We start from the raw sequence: 20,101 nt of genomic DNA, 5'->3' as shown, positions 1-20,101 counted from the left end.
AAAGGGGTTAAAACATCAAACTGGTGAAATTCATGACATATAATCAGGGCCACTGGAATTATGTAGCAAGAGAGGATCAAACTATGCAGCAGGGTTGACTAAATTATGCGTCAAGAAAAGGAAAATTTGGCGGCGTAATGCGGCAAATTATGAGACAGTATTTCTTCATTACTTTGTCATTTTTACACTGTAACACTGTCTTAGCAAAGGTTTCATCTCATTATATCAATTTAACACCTGAATTCAGCAATCACCTACCAAAAGGTGACCGGTTGGTCCTTGCACACGTTGCTGTGTTTTTTTAGTAACTTTGGTCCATTTGAGCTAGAAACAATGTTTGTTAAAATCTGCGAATTATGCAGCAGGTGATGGATTATGTGGCAAATGTGGCAAATCCAAAAATCCAAAAAATATGTGAAAAATGGATCGGGCACAGAATTGCATAATTCCAGTGGTCCTGCAGATAATGTATTAGTTCGAGCCGCACACCTCACCAGGTGAACAACATGCTCGGGGTTACGGCTAAGGCATGGACTCGAAAGAACATCTACATACGTCCCCTACAAAGCTCTCCGAAGGACCTTCCAAACTGAGATCACAAACTTGCAGGACCAGTATGACACCAAAAAGGACACAGAGCTCTGAAAGGCCTGAACCACTATAATACAGAAAGAATCTGTCCAGAAAGTCAAGGGTTAAACCCCTCCAGTGTAACCATCTGCACCAAACATACCTGTCCCCTGAACAGAAGGGGAACATGCTTGAAGTCACTAGTGGCGAGTGCCCTAGACGCGGTCACATGATGCTGACCGCTGTCATATGGCTCGGGAATGTCCAATCATTGGGAATTCTGGGCTGGGGTGGTCTCCACAACTTCAGAGTTTTTGGAGATGACACTTGTTTACGAGCCAGAGTCATATGTATTGGTGCTGAAACCTAAAAACAAAGGAACAAAAATGTTAGCTAATTTACAAACATGGGGCCCAATTCACAAAGGTAAAGTGAGACGTAAGTCTAACTTTATGACTTTTGGTATTCACAAAAGGCATTTACTACACGTAAATGCCCTTTGTGGTCACTGAAAGTGGGTAACGTTCGACTATAGGTATTCACAAAGGGCATTTAGCTCATCCAGCACCACAAGACACCCAGCTACATGAGAACCTCACTCAGACGTCAAACAATTTCACAAACGCTTCTACATGAGAACTATACACAACACACTAAACTCAACATCTACCTACAGCTCACTGACAACCAACAAGGGTCACTCACACTCAGTAGGAGTTGCATACGCGTCTCGTCATCCTTCACACCATGGTCACTCACACTCAGTAGGAGTTGCATACGCGTCTCGTCATCCTTCACACCATGGTCACTCACACTCAGTAGGAGTTGCATACGCGTCTCGTCATCCTTCACACCATGGTCACTCACACTCAGTAGGAGTTGCATACGTGTCTCGTCATCCTTCACACCATGGTCACTCACACTCAGTAGGAGTTGCATACGCGTCTCGTCATCCTTCACACCATGGTCACTCACACTCAGTAGGAGTTTCACACATGTGTTGTCCATACATCACACCATGGCCACTCACACGCAGTAGAATTTTCACACGTGTGTTGTCCTTACATCACACCATGGTCACTCACACTCAGTAGGAGTTGCACACGTGTGCTGTCCTTCCTTCACACCATGCTCACTCACACTCAGTAGGAGTTGCACAAGCGTGCTGTCCTTCCTTTACACCATGCTCACTCAAACTCAGTAGGAGTTGCACACGCGTGCTGTCCTTGCTTCACACCATGCTCCCTCACACTCAGTAGGAGTTGCACACACGTGTTGTCCATCCTTCACACCGTGGTCACTCACACTCAGTAGGAGTTGCACACACGTGCTGCCCTTTCTTCACACCATGCTCTCTCACACTCAGTAGGAGTTGCACACGCGTGTTGTCCTTCCTTGACACCATGGTCACTCACACTCAGTAGGAGTTGCACACGCGTGCTGCCCTTTCTTCACACCATGCTCTCTCACACTCAGTAGGAGTTGCACACACGTGTTGTCCATCCTTCACACCGTGGTCACTCACACTCAGTAGGAGTTGCACACGCGTGTTGTCCTTCCTTGACACCATGGTCACTCACACTCAGTAGGAGTTGCACACGCGTGCTGCCCTTTCTTCACACCATGCTCTCTCACACTCAGTAGGAGTTGCACACGCGTGTTGTCCTTACATCACTCCGTGGTCACTCACACTCTGTAGGAGTTTCACATGTGTGTTATCCTTACATCACACCGTGGTCACTCACACTCAGTAGGAGTTGCACACACGTGCTGCCCTTTCTTCACACCATGCTCTCTCACACTCAGTAGGAGTTGCACACGCGTGTTGTCCTTCCTTGACACCATGGTCACTCACACTCAGTAGGAGTTGCACACGCGTGCTGCCCTTTCTTCACACCATGCTCTCTCACACTCAGTAGGAGTTGCACACACGTGTTGTCCATCCTTCACACCGTGGTCACTCACACTCAGTAGGAGTTGCACACGCGTGCTGTCCTTGCTTCACACCATGCTCCCTCACACTCAGTAGGAGTTGCACACACGTGTTGTCCATCCTTCACACCGTGGTCACTCACACTCAGTAGGAGTTGCACACACGTGCTGCCCTTTCTTCACACCATGCTCTCTCACACTCAGTAGGAGTTGCACACGCGTGTTGTCCTTCCTTGACACCATGGTCACTCACACTCAGTAGGAGTTGCACACGCGTGCTGCCCTTTCTTCACACCATGCTCTCTCACACTCAGTAGGAGTTGCACACACGTGTTGTCCATCCTTCACACCGTGGTCACTCACACTCAGTAGGAGTTGCACACGCGTGTTGTCCTTCCTTGACACCATGGTCACTCACACTCAGTAGGAGTTGCACACGCGTGCTGCCCTTTCTTCACACCATGCTCTCTCACACTCAGTAGGAGTTGCACACGCGTGTTGTCCTTACATCACTCCGTGGTCACTCACACTCTGTAGGAGTTTCACATGTGTGTTATCCTTACATCACACCGTGGTCACTCACACTCAGTAGGAGTTGCACACACGTGCTGCCCTTTCTTCACACCATGCTCTCTCACACTCAGTAGGAGTTGCACACGCGTGTTGTCCTTCCTTGACACCATGGTCACTCACACTCAGTAGGAGTTGCACACGCGTGCTGCCCTTTCTTCACACCATGCTCTCTCACACTCAGTAGGAGTTGCACACACGTGTTGTCCATCCTTCACACCGTGGTCACTCACACTCAGTAGGAGTTGCACACGCGTGCTGCCCTTTCTTCACACCATGCTCTCTCACACTCAGTAGGAGTTGCACACGCGTGTTGTCCTTCCTTGACACCATGGTCACTCACACTCAGTAGGAGTTGCACACGCGTGCTGCCCTTTCTTCACACCATGCTCTCTCACACTCAGTAGGAGTTGCACACACGTGTTGTCCATCCTTCACACCGTGGTCACTCACACTCAGTAGGAGTTGCACACGCGTGTTGTCCTTCCTTGACACCATGGTCACTCAGTAGGAGTTGCACACGCGTGCTGCCCTTTCTTCACACCATGCTCTCTCACACTCAGTAGGAGTTGCACACGCGTGTTGTCCTTACATCACTCCGTGGTCACTCACACTCTGTAGGAGTTTCACATGTGTGTTATCCTTACATCACACCGTGGTCACTCACACTCAGTAGGAGTTGCACACACGTGCTGCCCTTTCTTCACACCATGCTCTCTCACACTCAGTAGGAGTTGCACACGCGTGTTGTCCTTCCTTGACACCATGGTCACTCACACTCAGTAGGAGTTGCACACGCGTGCTGCCCTTTCTTCACACCATGCTCTCTCACACTCAGTAGGAGTTGCACACACGTGTTGTCCATCCTTCACACCGTGGTCACTCACACTCAGTAGGAGTTGCACACGCATGCTGCCCTTTCTTCACACCATGCTCTCTCACACTCAGTAGGAGTTGCACACGCGTGTTGTCCTTCCTTGACACCATGGTCACTCACACTCAGTAGGAGTTGCACACGCGTGCTGCCCTTTCTTCACACCATGCTCTCTCACACTCAGTAGGAGTTGCACACGCGTGGTGTCCTTCCTTGACACCATGGTCACTCACACTCAGTAGGAGTTGCACACGCGTGCTGCCCTTTCTTCACACCATGCTCTCTCACACTCAGTAGGAGTTGCACACACGTGTTGTCCATCCTTCACACCGTGGTCACTCACACTCAGTAGGAGTTGCACACGCGTGTTGTCCTTCCTTGACACCATGGTCACTCACGCTCAGTAGGAGTTGCACACGCGTGCTGCCCTTTCTTCACACCATGCTCTCTCACACTCAGTAGGAGTTGCACACACGTGTTGTCCATCCTTCACACCGTGGTCACTCACACTCAGTAGGAGTTGCACACGCGTGCTGCCCTTTCTTCACACCATGCTCTCTCACACTCAGTAGGAGTTGCACACGCGTGTTGTCCTTCCTTGACACCATGGTCACTCACACTCAGTAGGAGTTGCACACGCGTGCTGCCCTTTCTTCACACCATGCTCTCTCACACTCAGTAGGAGTTGCACACGCGTGTTGTCCTTACATCACTCCGTGGTCACTCACACTCTGTAGGAGTTTCACATGTGTGTTATCCTTACATCACACCGTGGTCACTCACACTCAGTAGGAGTTGCACACACGTGCTGCCCTTTCTTCACACCATGCTCTCTCACACTCAGTAGGAGTTGCACACGCGTGCTGTCCTTCCTTCACACTGTGGTCACTCACACTCAGTAGGAGTTGCACACGCGTGCTGTCCTTCCTTCACACCATGCTCACTTACACTCAGTAGGAGTTGCACACGCGTGCTGTCCTTCCTTCACACCATGGTACTCACACGCAGTGTAAGTTGCACCGAGGGTTGGATTGCTAAAACGGGCATTCCGGTGATGCCCGAGGGACCGGGGTCCAGTTCCTGCTGTGGGCTGCTTTTTGAGCAGTCTGGGGGGCCGATTTGGGCAGTTTCTGGGTTGTTCGATGACACCAGCGGCCCAGTGGGGGCCTGAGTGGTCTTTCTGGAGGCAGATGGGTGGTGTCCATTACCACCCTTTTATCAACAGGTAGAGGCGTCACTCCTTTTCTCTTGCTGGGCGGCCCATTCATGTATGCATATTGAGCGGGGGCAGGGGGCCTGAGCAGAAGAGACCTCACTTGTTTTCTGGTGTGTTTCACTAGTGCGAACTAATCTGTGCATTTTTTTAGCCCCTCCCTTTTTTTGTTAATATAAAACTTTTCCAAAGCAGTGGTTTGCGGAAAGGCAATATGCAAATGTGGGCCACTTTTTTTAGCTGATTTGTAATCCCATCCAACCCTGGTTGCACCCACATGCTCGCTCGCCTTGCCCCGCACCCAGCAGGCCCTCATCCGTGAGACGGTAGGGGGGCGCCCCACCCTCGCCAGCTCCTCCTAGCCGCGCCTGCGCTCTCCGTCCCTCGGAGCCGCTGAGTGCTGAGCTGAAATCGATGTGTTTCTCTTAAAAGGCCGCTGATCAAAGGTGTGAAGGAGTCTGAGGCCTGACAGCCCGGTGGGCGCAGGGAGGGAGGCGGCGGCTGTCAGGGCGCACTTCAAAGACGCGCCGCAGCCGTGTGATCTGAGGCGCACGACGCTCTGGATGAAACTCTGTCTCTGCGGTGCCCGGCCCCGCCAGCTGCAGCCCGCGTCTCTGAGCGGCCCCCTCCGCGCCCCTGCCCTCCAGTCACTCGTCTCCTGCCACCCCCCGCCGCTGCCCCTTCTATGTCAGGCCTCTCTGTCATCGCCTCTCGCATTCCTCAGTCCCAGGCCCCCACTTTGGTACATGTGTCTCTGGTCCTTTCATCTTCTCTAGCCGCTTCTCCCTCGCTTTCATCCCTCTGGCGGGTCCACGCGCCCCCTGGTTTTCTCTACCTCCCTCTCGGTAGACTGTCTTTCACTCTCTCCAGCCCTGTTGCTTTCGCTCTTTTCTCCCTTTCCCACTCTCTGTATATTCCCTTCTCCCTCTGTCTCTCTATCTCTTATTCTCTCCACCTTTCTCTTTCACGCACTTTTCCTTCCTCTGCCATTTTTTCTTTCTCTTCCTTTACTCTCTCTTCGTCCTGCACTCCAAAGCAAGTTATGAAGAGAATATAAATGATTGACGTTTGGCCACCAGAGCTTTACTTTCTTCCAGGTGTTTTACCTGTATGCACAGGTGAGTTCAGACCGATCTCTACCAACGGGGCAAGGGCAGTTACGATTCTCAAATAGCGATTTTTAAGGAATCGCTATTTGATAATTGCAAAATGGTATGAATGTAGAAATTCGCTATTTATTAGCGATTTCTTAAAATTCCTTAATTGCGATTAGCAATTAAGGAATAATTTCCCATTTATTTCTGTGGGCCAGGAGGCCCATAGGAATGAATGTGAAATTATTCTCAATTTGCGATTCGCAGTTTGCTAATCAAAAATTGAGAATAATTACAAGGGTGCAAGGGTGTCTTAAGGACGGACACCCTGCTGCACCCCTGAAATTGACATGTGTGCGCATATGGCGTACATACATGTCCTAAGCGTCACATGCCACCTTTACAAATTGCAAAAAGTGCATTTGTAGAAGAATTCGCAAATTACCACAAACTACAAGTTGGTGGTAATTTGCGATTTCTTATAGTGCAATCACAAAACTTTCTTCTTTCTTACATACCATTTAAGGAATCGCTTTATGCGATTCCTTAAATGGTAGCGCAAAATTAAGGAATCGCAAATTTTGCGATTCTTTAATTTTGAGATGCGATTTTTTTCATACATCGCATTTCCCGTTTTTTTTGTCGCAAACGCTGCTATTTTGCTATTCGCAGCGTTTGCGACAAAAAAAACGCTTGATACATCTGCCCCATATTATTGCCCTTAACCATTCCGTCACTTCCTACCCCCGGTCCTCTTACGTCACTTCCTGACAATCTGCTGCTGTTTTCATGACTTGGCACATGTACAGAGAGACTACTAGAGTTTTGTTGTGTGTGTATTCTATTTTTTTTTTGGGGGGGGGCGGGGGTGCACGAAAAAAAAATATATATCATGACAGCCACTGCCAGGGTCCTCAGGGGGTGACATCAGGGAGGTCAATGGAGGTCAAAGGACATTTCCGAAGGTGGTGTGCGGGACTCGGCTTTATGGGGAGCTTGCGTCATCGAAGGCGGGGGGAGGAGAAACTGGACAATATTCACCCCCCCTGCCCCCGGTCAGGCTGGTGCTAATTGGATGTTTTTTCATGAGCCCTGCATAGCAAAGGCTGAGTCAGCTAAGCACAGAGCTGAGTCAGGGTGGCATTAAGCTGAGTCATGGTGGAAATAATTCGGTAAACAGGTGTGACTCGCTTGTTTGGATGTCGGTTCCTGTCCTTAACACACCCTCCCCCAGCCAGTGACCCATTGATAAAGTTCCGGAGAGGCTCTGATTCAAGCCAGATAATAACTCTGACTCCTTTAAATTCCTGCCACTGCGTCATTTATTGCGTTAAAGTTTATTTATGAGCGACAGGTTGTGTTAATGTTCAGGCCTGCCAACACTCGGTGTGATAAAGCCCTCCCCACCCCCCATGGTTCGAGCAGCTTTCATCTAAGTGATGGAGCCTTGTGCACAAAACAGGTTTTTATTCCAGGTAAAATTATTAAGACAGCCCCTGTCCGTCAAAGGCCTGAGCACTTCCAGGACCAGCAGGGTAGTGAAGGCGAGCGACCACTCGACACGCAGGGTAGTGAAGGCGAGAGATCACTCGACACTCAGGGTAGTGAAGGCGAGCGATCTCTCGACACTCAGGATAGTGAAGGCGAGCGATCTCTCGACAATCAGGGTAGTGAAGACGAGTGAACACTCTACACTCAGGGTAGTGAAGGAGAGCGACCACTCGACACTCAGGGTAGAGAAGGAGAGCAATCACTCGACACTCAGGGTAGTGAAGGAGAGCGATCACTCGACACTCAGGATAGTGAAGGCGAGCGATCTCTCGACAATCAGGGTAGTGAAGACGAGTGAACACTCTACACTCAGGGTAGTGAAGGAGAGCGATCTCCCGACAATCAGGGTAGAGAAGGAGAGCAATCACTCGACACTCAGGGTAGAGAAGGAGAGCAATCACTCGACACTCAGGGTAGTGAAGGAGAGCGATCACACGACACTCAGGGTAGTGAAGGAGAGCGATCACACGACACTCAGGGTAGGGAAGGCGAGCGATCTCTCGACAATCAGGGTAGTGAAGACGAGTGAACACTCGACACTCAGGGTAGTGAAGGAGAGCGATCACTCGACACTCAGGATAGTGAAGGCGAGCGATCTCTCGACAATCAGGGTAGTGAAGACGAGTGAACACTCTACACTCAGGGTAGTGAAGGAGAGCGACCACTCGACACTCAGGGTAGAGAAGGAGAGCAATCACTCGACACTCAGGGTAGTGAAGGCGAGCGACCACTCGACACTCAGGGTAGTGAAGGCGAGCGATCTCTCGACATTCAGGGTAGTGAAGGCGAGCAATCACTCGACACTCAGGGTAGTGAAGGCGAGCGATCACTCGACACTCAGGGTAGTGAAGGCGAGCGATCACTCGACACTCAGGGTAGTGAAGCCGAGTGATCACTCGACACTCAGGGTAGTGAAGGCGAGCGATCTCTCGACACTCAGGGTAGTGAAGGCGAGCGATCACTCGACACTCAGGGTAGTGAAGGCGAGCGATCACTCGACACTCAGGGTAGTGAAGGCGAGCAATCACTCGACACTCAGGGTAGTGAAGGCGAGCGATCACTCGACACTCAGGGTAGTGAAGGCGAGCGATCACTCGACACTCAGGGTAGTGAAGGCGAGCAATCACTCGACACTCAGGGTAGTGAAGGCGAGCGATCACTCGACACTCAGGGTAGTGAAGGTGAGCGATCACTCGACACTCAGGGTTGTGAAGGCGAGCGATCACTCGACACTTAGCCTCAGGGTACTCAAGGCGAGCGATCACTCGACACTCAGGGTAGTGAAGGCGATCACTCGACACTCAGCCTCAGGGTAGTGAAGGCGAGCCATCTCTCGACAATCATGGTAGTGAAGGTGAACAATCAGTCGATACTCAGGGTTGTGAAGGCGAGAGATCACTCGACACGCAAAGTAGTGAAGGTGTTGCATTCCTACGCTCTCCCCTGCGCTGGCGCGCAAACAGCTGCCATGCGCAGGCATCCTTGCACCGTGGTGCAAGGATGCCTGCGTCATGGGGAGATTGTTTTTGTGCAGAAAGGGCACCTTCCTGCACGAATACAATCACTACAGGCATTTTCCTCTTTCAATGTGTGCTGTAGAATTCAGCACACATTGAAAGAGGAAAAGAACGAGGAGAAATGAAAACATTTCTCCTCGTTGTGCCTCGTGGCCTACTGACACATTACCAGGTTTACAATTCCTCAGTCATAAATGTGGAAATGTGTCTGGTTCCATGGGTGTTGCGTGGGAACACCCACAGCAACACCCATGGAACGCGCCTTTCACACAAAGTGCTGCGTGTAAAGGGGTCATATTTACAAGGACAGGAAAAGGCACGCTGGGAGGCTTTTCATCTCCTGGTAAATATGGGGCAGAGCAATGCGCTGCCAGTGCGTCACAAAAAGTGAGGTACTGGCAGCGCAAGGGGCTTGTAAATCTGCCCCTCTGTTTGTAAATAATAGTGCAAAATTGCTTCGTTAAAAAAAAAAGGGATGAGTGGGTTACTGAGCAGATTGGGGCAGAAGATGAAGGGTGAAGAAACTAAGCCGGTGGGTTGAGAGGTAACACGAGGGAGAAAACAGGTGGGCAAAGGTAGAAACATATGGGGGGAAAAGCAACGTAGCGCAGGCAAGAGAGAAGCAAGCAGGGGCGAGAGAGCAACACAAGTACAGTAGCGGAGAGGAGAACAAGGGGGAGGGAGAGCAACGTGGAGTGGGGGAGAAAAGCGCACAAGTGAGGTAGTTGGAAAACACATGGACTCTCATGGAGTGGTTAAGGAAAAAAAAAACAGGCAGTTCCCTTAAAGCAAGCAGTGGAAGAATAGAAGCCAGCCAGTTAAAGAGATGGTAAAGACACTATACATCATGAAGAACCGGGTTTTAGAACCCAGCGGCGCCAGGGACACGCCCAAAGTCTTCGGGTTCTCCTGTCTTGGCAAACCGAGACACGGAATACTTCTAGGTGGCGTCAGAGATCAAATTTATTAGCTGCAGCTAGTAACAGTAATCTCAGCAATACAACACGGTGTACAACTCAAGAAACTGTTCAAATTTGTAAGGCAAAACATCCCTTTTTATACCCAATATTCACATTACAAATGGACACCCACTGCGCAAAATTCTGACCAATAGGACACATTTTCTAACTGAGTATCACATTAACAAAAACCCAATTTACAGTAACCCAACCCAAAAGTTAATTATTAGGACTGTCCCAAATTCAGTTTCCACAAGCCGGACAAACCCATAATTGAAAGCACTACCCATGTAATGAAAAGTCGTAAAGAAAGAAACAATTCAGATGTTGAGTAGGATAAGATATGTGCAAGAAACTAAAAGTTAACGATATCCTGAACATTGATTGTCAATTTTAGACAAGAATCAAACCAAGGGAAATTGGCCTCGCGAAGGGTCAGTTTCAGGTGAAGAGGTCAGCGTCCTGCAGTTCACTCACAAGTCAGAAAAGGGCCTGTTAATGCATACATGAACAATGAGGCCCATGCAACTTTGTTCGTTCGGTTACCTCCACGGCCTACGTGAGGGCAACACAAAAATGGCGTCACGAACAACTCAAACAAAATGGAGTCTGGTTCGAAATCACGGAACCTCAATCATGAGAGAGACAAACACAGGCTGGATATGCAGAAACAAGGAACACCACTGAATAGAAAGCAAGAAAATACAAGAGATAATAAAGCAAGCCAATGGAAAGCACTGGGTTTGCTTTAAGCCAGATAAAATATTGGGAAACCCACGATAGGCCCATCAAAGCAGACAGCTGCACTGTCTGCTCGGCTTGACCCAATTATGTCATATGATACCATACCCAGTGTGCTGGGAGTGGTGATTGGGACAGAGTGACCAGGCATGGGATTGAGACATTATCCAAACACTGGAGGGTTTAATGCCTTTAATTAAGACCAACTGGTCTGGCTTCAAATCCTCCTCCAGACACTTGGTCTGCGCTGGATTAGAAGCATTCCTTGAAAGGGATCAAGGAATTACACTCACTGATTGTACAGCAGGGGAGAGGGTTTCACTTTTGCCAGAGATTCTTGCCTGTGGGCAGGATGCTAGCGCCCCTGGACATCTTGTGGAGGAATGAAGGGGCATATTATCAACAAGTAGCAATATTTATCGCTAAATAGGCTTAGCGACAATTTTTTTATCGCTGCCTATTGCTGGATATGTTAGCGGAGAAAACAGGCTATTAGCAACGTTTTTCTCCATTGTGCTAAAATATCTAGCGATAGCGGCAAAATGCGTCAATATCGCTGAGAATACAGCGATATTCACTCATTAGCGACGAAATGCTCTTAGCCATGTTATCCACCTCCCATTGGATAACATGGCTAAGAACTGGTCTGTGGTGGTGTTAGTATTTTTAGATATTCACGCTTAGCGCGAATATTTCCAACGCTACGCCTGCCTTGCTAATAGGCGATAGCGACGTTAGCGACTGCTTTCAGTCGCTAACTAGTTGGGTACGCCCACTTTGCATGTCATTAGCGATAAACATCGCTGACATGCAAAGCGGGCCCCAAACCGCTCGCTATCGCCTTAAAGCTGTCGCTAACATCAGTTAGCGACAGCTTGCTAATAGGGCGATAGAATTATTGCCACTTAGCGGCCGCTAAATCGGCGATAATTGCCTATCGCCCCCCTTGGTAATATGCCCGAAGTGTGCTGTATTTTAGCTCAGGAAGAACAACGTTTCTAAGAGGGAGACCTTTCTGAGCTTAAACAGACCCAGTGTGCAACAATTAGGGCGGGGTGTTTGCATCAGATATTGTTGTGTTCTGCAATGCAGGCCATGTGTAATCTTCTTTGATACCACAGATTCTCTCCTGACCCCACTCAGTCTCTGCTCTCTCTTCTCTTACAGGTGCAGCCACGGGCTCCGCCTTCGGCAGTAAGTAAACAGCTGGATTCCAGTCTGATATGTGCCATCTCACCAGCATGTGCCCCCCAGCCACCATTCCTCCATGCTACATTCATGCTTCCTTCCCCCATTCACTTATTATTTTTTTAACAACAATTTGTGCTGTAAACAAGATCTCTGTAATTCTTATTAATCATATTTTATTTCTTTATCGTGGTCCACCCACTGATGATGCGGAACCTGCGGAACAAAATAACAGTAATTTTAATCTTCAAAATGTGCATCTTAATCAGCGTTTAGCCTGCTTCTAAGCACTCACAACTATTGTACGTATGGGAACCGAGGCACAGGGTGATGACGCGAGGTCCTAATACCCGGTAGTGCGACCAAGCGAGAAAGTAACTCAGTAATTCTGGATCCAAGATCAGTTACTTAACCCCCAGACCCCTTCCCGCCCCTCTTTAAGGATTTGCGTGTGTCTTGTAGTGAACACAACTGCAAAGGTGTTGTTGGCCCAGGTCCAACCCCTGATCTTGTGAGTTGCGCGGTCGGTTTGACTTATTAGTACTCCTGAAAGTATTATTTATGCATTGCCTATTACCCGGTGTTAGCGACATTAAGGTGTTGTATACAGCAGATTCTATTGATATTGAGGTTTTTCAACCTGAGAAGGGTGAAGAGCTGTGGGACCACCTTGGGATCTGTAGCTATGAGTTGTAGGTTGTAAACAGACCTAGCATCAGGTGCAGCATCGACCAGTGGCCTGGCAGCTTCTCCAGACAAAGAGGTGCTCTGCACGTGCACTGTTCAGCGCACATCTTAGTGTACGTGATGTAGACCACCACATCCAGGTCATTCCGCCATGTGCCGCTGTGCTTGCTGACTGGTAATACTGTATGTGTAGCTTGGGTTTACGAATGGTGCTTCTCATCTGTGTTTAGACTCATGGGTGTCTACACACTCAAGGCGTGTTCACCGGTTGTGTAGTTGGTACACAGCCTTGCTGCTCTCAGATGGACGAGGTAGTCGGCTGGTGTCTGTGGCGCTCGACTGCTGCCCTTGGATGACTAGCATGAGGGTAAGGGCAGGACCACAAGTGCATGAAACTTGTACTTAATATGAAGGTTAACTAAATGGGGCCATCCTGTAGCCTCTGCCACATCATAATGAGCAGAGCACGATCTACACTTTATAATATTTAGAGATGTTTTATATATAATTTATAGGTAAGAAAGGAACATTCATCATAACTTATGGCCTTTGTTTCAGGAAAAACAAGTTCTTAGATTATACATGCTAACAACTTGTTTTGTCTGTTGAAGGTAATTGGTTATTTCTCTATCTTTATCTCTCTCTCTCTCTCTCTCTCTCTCTCTATATATATATATATATATATATATATATATATATATATATATATATATATATATATATATATATATATATATATTCAACAAATAGTCCCCCGAGGGACCAGCCGAAGCACTCACCGACTGTATTCTTGAATTTATTACTCTGACGACGCGTTTCGGCAATCAGCCTTATTCATGTCAGTTCCTTTGAAAAATGTAAAAAAACACACTTTTAGATACCAGTTAATTGATTTCACATGATTATATTTTATAAACAACAACAGAGGACTCACAGCTCTCCCTTAGAATGGCTTGTTGTTTTTCCCCCATTACAGCGTGTACCTTTCAACATAGTAGTGCCCACATATTTCTTTATACCTTAGTAGGCATGTCAGCTCTCATTGAGTGTGAAGCCACTATATGTATCAACCATATCAGATACTTCATTATTGTCCTCTGGTAAGTGCAACATTTTCAAAGTATCAATTCAAGAAATTCATCCTCATTTTGCCGCAATTCTCAGCCTCTTGTCATCGTGTCCGTAGCTGGCAGTCTGCTGACAGACACCTACGCAGACACCTTTGCACCATTGCATCACGGTGCAAGGGTGTCTGCATTGTTGCCAGTATTGTTTTTGTGCAGGAAGGGACACCTTGGAAGCACTTTCCTCTTTCTATGTGAGCTGCAGAATTCAGCACACATAAAAAGAGGAAAAAACAAGGAAAAATAAACATATTTCTTCTCGTTGCACCTTCCCTGGGGAGAAGCAAGGTTTTGATGCTGTTGGACCCGCCCCTTTTTGGCAGGTTCACCCCGAAACCTTTTGCTTTTTGCCTAGCCTGTTTCTGTAACCTGGTGTTGGTGATTTTAGGCCTCTGCGCACTTTTTCACTGTGGTACAGTGTAAAGTGCATGAGCTCTCTGTGTATGTGTGGTGAGTGACCTGCCCTCCCATAGGAATGCATGGGGAATATGTGCGACCATGGTAGTTCCTGATGTGTGGGGAGTGCAGGGTCGCGTTTGGTATGTGCGAACTCGTGAGATTGAATGTTGCGCAATGATGTATGCGGCATGACTGTGTCTAGTGTGGAAGTGCCACTTCTAGACATGGGTGTGCGTGTGTAGTGAGTGTGCTGGCACGTGATTGGCTGGAGCTGGCTGGTGAGCCTCGCTCCAGGAGTCTGGATGAGTCTGCCCCGGTGGTGAGTGGAGAGATTAACATGCTGATGTGAGGGAGGGGTGCACCTGGGACCTGAATAGGGCTGGGCTTTCCCCACTCAATGCTGGCTCCGCCACCTGTGGTGCGTGTGACCCCCTTGCCCTGACTAGAAGGGTGGTTTCTGCCTGGCTTTGGCGTAAGCCTTAGCCAACCAGAAATCCCAGTTCTAACAGATGCATTCCCAGATTTACAGATCCTTGCAAATCTGAGAATGCATCAAAACCCATGGGTGTTGCGTGGGAACACCCACCGTAACGCCCACGGAACGCCCCCTGATGCAGTGTATGGCAACGCAGCAACTTGGGCTGCGTTGCCTTACACCATATCTACGAGGCCATGAACAGCCACGCAAAGTGCCTTTGCGTGGCCTCATGAATATGGGTCTGCACCCTGCGCTGCCAGGGTGTCATAAAAAGTGTGACACCAGTGGTGCAAGGGGCTTGTAAATAAGCCTTAGATTTCCCCTCTCTCTTTGTCTTTTTGGCCATCGAGCAGTGCCTTGAAGATTCGTCCGCTGTAGGGATGCAGTCAGTTTTCTAATCTCAGGTTTAGAGGAGTGAACTCCTCTCTTCAGACTCCTCCAATGTTCAATGCTCACCCCAAGATCCAAGGCTGCCGGTGGACCCTCCATCACACCTCCGACGGACCCTGTATCACTTAAACCGTCTGTTTTGTCTTTTACTTTCTGCCAGTCCTACACAGGCTCAGGCACTTGGGCATCATCTGGAGGACACCTACCACCACTACTACGACCCTTGACCCGCCCAATACTAAGCCGCCAGGTGGGTTCTTCGCCATATTCCCTCCGCTGCTCAGGAGAACATTACTAGGGCTTGCCACCCCACCCGCTTGTCCTCTTCCAGCTTTCTTCCATCCACCCGCAGCAGCCGATGTCCAGCCTGCTTACCAAGCCCCACCTTCGAGCCCCTAGAGCACTGCTAGGAATACCCTTGGAACTTCAAAATAGCCCCGGTGGTGGACGGGAGACAGGTTGAAAGACCCCTGGAGGCTGTCCTAGAGAAGATTTCACTTGAACAGTTAGGAGAGCTTCAAAAAACCAGGTTATTAGCATCTAACATCAGCCAACAGTGCCTGGATACCCTCCTGGGTGATAAGCTGTGCTATACAAGTACTACTTGAATGATTGATTGATTGAAGTTTTCCTAGAATACACCGTTAGTCCAGCTACCCCATAGCTTCAAAAAATGAGGACCCTTTCCTGTCATCTTAGTGACAGAGTGAGAAAGCCTCAGCCTGTTCCTTCAAAGAAAGCTGCCAAAAAGCTATTTATTGGACAAATTCAAATGCCCAGATAACCGGTCAAGAGCAAGCCATGTAAGATGTGTGATTTTACTCAATCACTTATACTACACATAGGTGTATCACAAGATACCCCATATTTACACCTGGCTTAACTGGACATAAGGATTTGAAGCAAAGTTGATCAGGTCAATTTAGGTGACCTGGCGAGGCATGCAATCCAAGGGGTGTTTGCATTAGTCAATCTCAGACACGCCTCCTTTGCATAAATTACTGGAAGATTGGAACTTTGTAACACAAGCCAAAATGATGCTGTTTTAGGGTCTCAACTTTTGTTCCAAAAACCCTTCATTTATTCATTTATAAGGTTTTATATAGCACGAACATGACCTGTGAAGGTATCAGAGCGCTTTAGCACAGGAAAGTTGACGGATTCTGCTGTTTCAGCTGTTTGCGCCACTTTGTGTCACGCAAGCACCTGTGTCAACCTTTAGTGAATCAGGACCTTGGTCTCCGAGTCTGTCCTGTGTGCCTGGAAGAAGCGTGCATCATAAATAGACCGGCCACAGGTGAAACCCTTTGGGTAGGGTGCCTGGGGTCCCTTTCACCACTTGAGATCTCTGACAGATTGGGGAGGGGTTACAACGAGAGTGTAACCTCGCCCTAAGATGCTGCTACAACTAGAACAGCACCCGGTCCCACACTACTGCTCCAGCTAGAACAACACCCCGTCCCGCACTACTGCTACAGATAGAACAAAACCCCCTCCTACACTACTGCTACTGATAGGACGCTGTAGAACTATTTTATTTATTTATCTATAAAGTTTTATATAGCTCGAACATGATCCCGAAGGATATTAGAGCGCTTTACAATAAGAGGGAAGGAAGGTAATAAATTGCAGTACCGGCATCAAATAAGAATACCAAACAGAACAGTTACAAAACAAAAGGGGTCAATAGAGAGTAATACAATAACTGGTACATAGCGAGCTAAGAGGGGAGCAAATGATAGGTTAACGAAGAGGAGCACCCAGTGCAGGTCGTAATGTTCTACGTCCGATGACTTAGAGCAGATGATCCAAAGCAATTTAAGGTTGTTCATAAGAAATCTTTTAGCTTCCAATTTGAAAGCAACCGTGGAGGTGATTCTGTGTACTTCCGGTGGAAGAGAGTTCCAGATCTTCGGGGCAGAGCCGGAGAATGCTCGGTGACACGTTCTCCTTTTGAGAAAGATCTGTGGTTTCAGGAGGAAAGAGTTAGCACTTCTCGAGGGTCTACCACCTCCGGATAATTCTAGCCTTTGTGCTAGATAACTGTTTTTTTTTAATTGACGGCTTTGTGAGACAGGCAGGCAATCTTTAGCTGAATTCGTGCTTCGTAGGGAAACCACTTAAGGGATTTTAGGACTGGGGATATGGGCGTACTTCTTTTGGTACCCGTAACCAGTCTGGCAGCAGCGTTCAATGTTCCCCTTAATGGGGCCAAGGTATATTTGGGGAGGCCACAGAGCGTAGCAATGCCATAATCTAGTCTCGGCAAAACAAGCACTTGGACTACCTGCTCGAAATCAGCTTGAGGAAGGAATGGTTTGATATGCCTGAGTATCCTCATCTAGTGGTTAGCTCCCTTGCACACATTGCTGATATGATTCTTCATGTTCAGATGCTTGTCCAGGGTGATTCCGAGAGATTTGGCTGAGTCAATATTGAGGGGGGAGCAGTTGAAGGCAGTGAGGTGGTTCATCCAAAGTTCTAACTTGGGGATGTGATTCGGAAGAGAAATGAGAAGCAATTTTGTTTTGGAGGTGTTAAGCAGGAGGTGGTTTTCGGTTAACCAGTTTTGAGTAGACGTTAGAGTAGTGTTGAGTGATATGAGGTTATCCGGGGAGGAGATTTTCAGATAAAGTTGCGTATCATCCGCATACATGTGGAAGAGAATGTTTGTGGAATTTAGAGCATTAGCTAATGGTTCCAAGAAGAAGTTGAAGAGTATAGGAGATAGGGCGGACGCTTGGGGGAGCCCCATGGATACTGGAGAGGGCTGGGAGAGAGAGTGGTTCACCCTGACTCTTTGTGATCCGTGGTGGAGGAAGGACGACAACCATTGCAACACCCGACCTGAGAGGCCCATCCTGTTCTTCAAAATGAATAGGAGGTTGTCGTGATTGACAGTGTCAAACTCAGAGGAAAGGTCGAGGAGGATTAGGAGGCAAGATTCTTTTTTGTCGAGCTTTTTTAGAATGTCATCCATAATGTGAGTGAGAGCTGAGTCAGTGCTGTGCCCACTCCAAAAGCCAGATTGATGCTGGTCCACGAGTTAGAAATTCTTGATGTGAGCACAGAGTTGTGATTGGTTGCATTTTTCGAGGAGTTTGGCTACGGTGGGGATGTTAGAGATAGGGCGGAAGTTGTTACGGTCAGCACTATCTTCATTAGTTCTTTTTAGTATGGGTGAGACCTGAGCTGCTTCTAGGCAATCTGGGATCATGCCTTGTGACAGTGAAGCGTTGATAATCTTTGTGCAGACGACAGCCTTGATTTCGTTGAAGATGGAAGGTGGCAACAGGTCGCTAAAGTGATTAGATGGGTTGATATCCTGAAGAATCTTGTTGATGTCTCTTTCATTGAACGGAGTAACGGTGCCCCATGAGGCATTGTTCTTGATGCCCAGGCTGATTGGTTTAAGCTTCTCTAAGAGGGCCGGAGGTGGCGCGGACCCATAGGATGGCAATAGAGCCTTCTTATACGCAAGTTCAACATTGATGAATCTTGATTTCTCAGTAAAAAAGGCAGCCAGTTCGACGCATGAGGGTGGGCTGACTCCACTGTCATAGTGGTTTGCAGCTTCCACCGATTGCTGTTTAACCAGTTCAAAAAGTTTCTTGGGGCATTTAGCAGCTTGATCAAGTTGGGATCCGAAGTAGTCTGCCTTAGTGCTGTTGATGTGTTTTTTGTATGAGCTCCTGAACTCTCTAAGGAGTTTTAGCTGACCCGAGGAGGGTTTGGATTGTTCAATTGGCCTAAGGTTGCGGCGTACCGAGTTTAAATTGTCATTGAACCACGGTTTGGATAGTTTTGATGAGACATTTTTTTATTGGAGCGGTGCAACGAAATCCATGATGCTAGATTTAGATACTATGGCACCCCCACAACTAGGCTGTTACTGCGAATAGTACTTCTAGAACAGAGTTACCCCAGACAGAGTAATACAGGTGACTATATTACTGCTATAGATAGAACAGTCTAGAACTATGACACTCCAATGAATGAGCACCACCCTATTAGCGTGCCACTACTAATGATGGAAGACCTAGAACAAGGCTGTTACTGTAGATAGAACTTCTAGAAAAGTGGTACCCCCAGTCAGAGCAATACAGAGCTCCAGATTATTGCTATACGCAGGAAAGACTAGAACCGTGACAGGGATATAGACGGAACACTCTAGAACCAGGGCTCGCCGCTCTATAGAACAAGACCTAGTGCTGCAATATTGCCATAGACGGAGAACCCTAGAACCATGATCCTGCTGTAGACAGAAGAGTCCAGAGCTTTGATGCTGCCGTAGATAACATCCCGCACACTACACCCAGGCTGTAGATACAACATGTTGCATCTTCATAATGCTATTGACAGAGAGTGATCTTGTACAAAACTTCTATATCTAGTTTACTGCTTTTATAATTAAAACTCCCAGTGTTATGGCAGTTATTGTTTTGACATTTACTTGTATTTATTTATTTTTTATTACAATTTAACAGTATTTAAAATCTTTGAATTTGTTTGTGATCAGTAAAATTGTAACCAGTAGTTTTCCATATGTATACGGAACTTTACTCGTGCACTGGGACACTTGTAGACATTTTTATAGGCTGTGACTTTACTGATGTCTACAGCACTTGGAGGTGTCCAAACTCTTCACGTACAAGTGCTTGTGTGAAGTGGCAGTAGTTAAGGCACTAAACCTGCAGTGCTCGGTGCTCACCAGTGTTTTGAGAAGCTAGGGAGGTGACTCTCGTTTCAGAATCGTGGCTCCATCCAAACCCTGATAGGGCCACAAGCAAGAGAAGCGTGGAAGAATATGATTC

General features: G+C 47.9%; 1 protein-coding gene across 1 annotated transcript in view; it reads left to right on the top strand.

Annotated features, from left to right (window-relative positions):
• NTNG2 (netrin G2) overlaps positions 1 to 20,101 on the top strand; it is a 237,447-nt gene that overhangs the window by 134,576 nt on the left and 82,770 nt on the right. The window contains exon 4 of the mRNA XM_078641539.1: positions 12,189 to 12,215. Within this exon, the coding sequence (XP_078497665.1) occupies positions 12,189 to 12,215 (27 nt within the window). The remainder of the gene's footprint in view (positions 1 to 12,188; positions 12,216 to 20,101) is intronic.

Source organism: Lissotriton helveticus, chromosome 5_1 (assembly GCF_964261635.1).
Source record: "Lissotriton helveticus chromosome 5_1, aLisHel1.1, whole genome shotgun sequence".
In the NCBI taxonomy this organism is placed as follows: domain Eukaryota; kingdom Metazoa; phylum Chordata; class Amphibia; order Caudata; family Salamandridae; genus Lissotriton; species Lissotriton helveticus.
The sequence above is the reverse complement of the archived record's forward strand: the minus strand, read 5'-3'. Positions and strand labels throughout refer to the sequence as shown.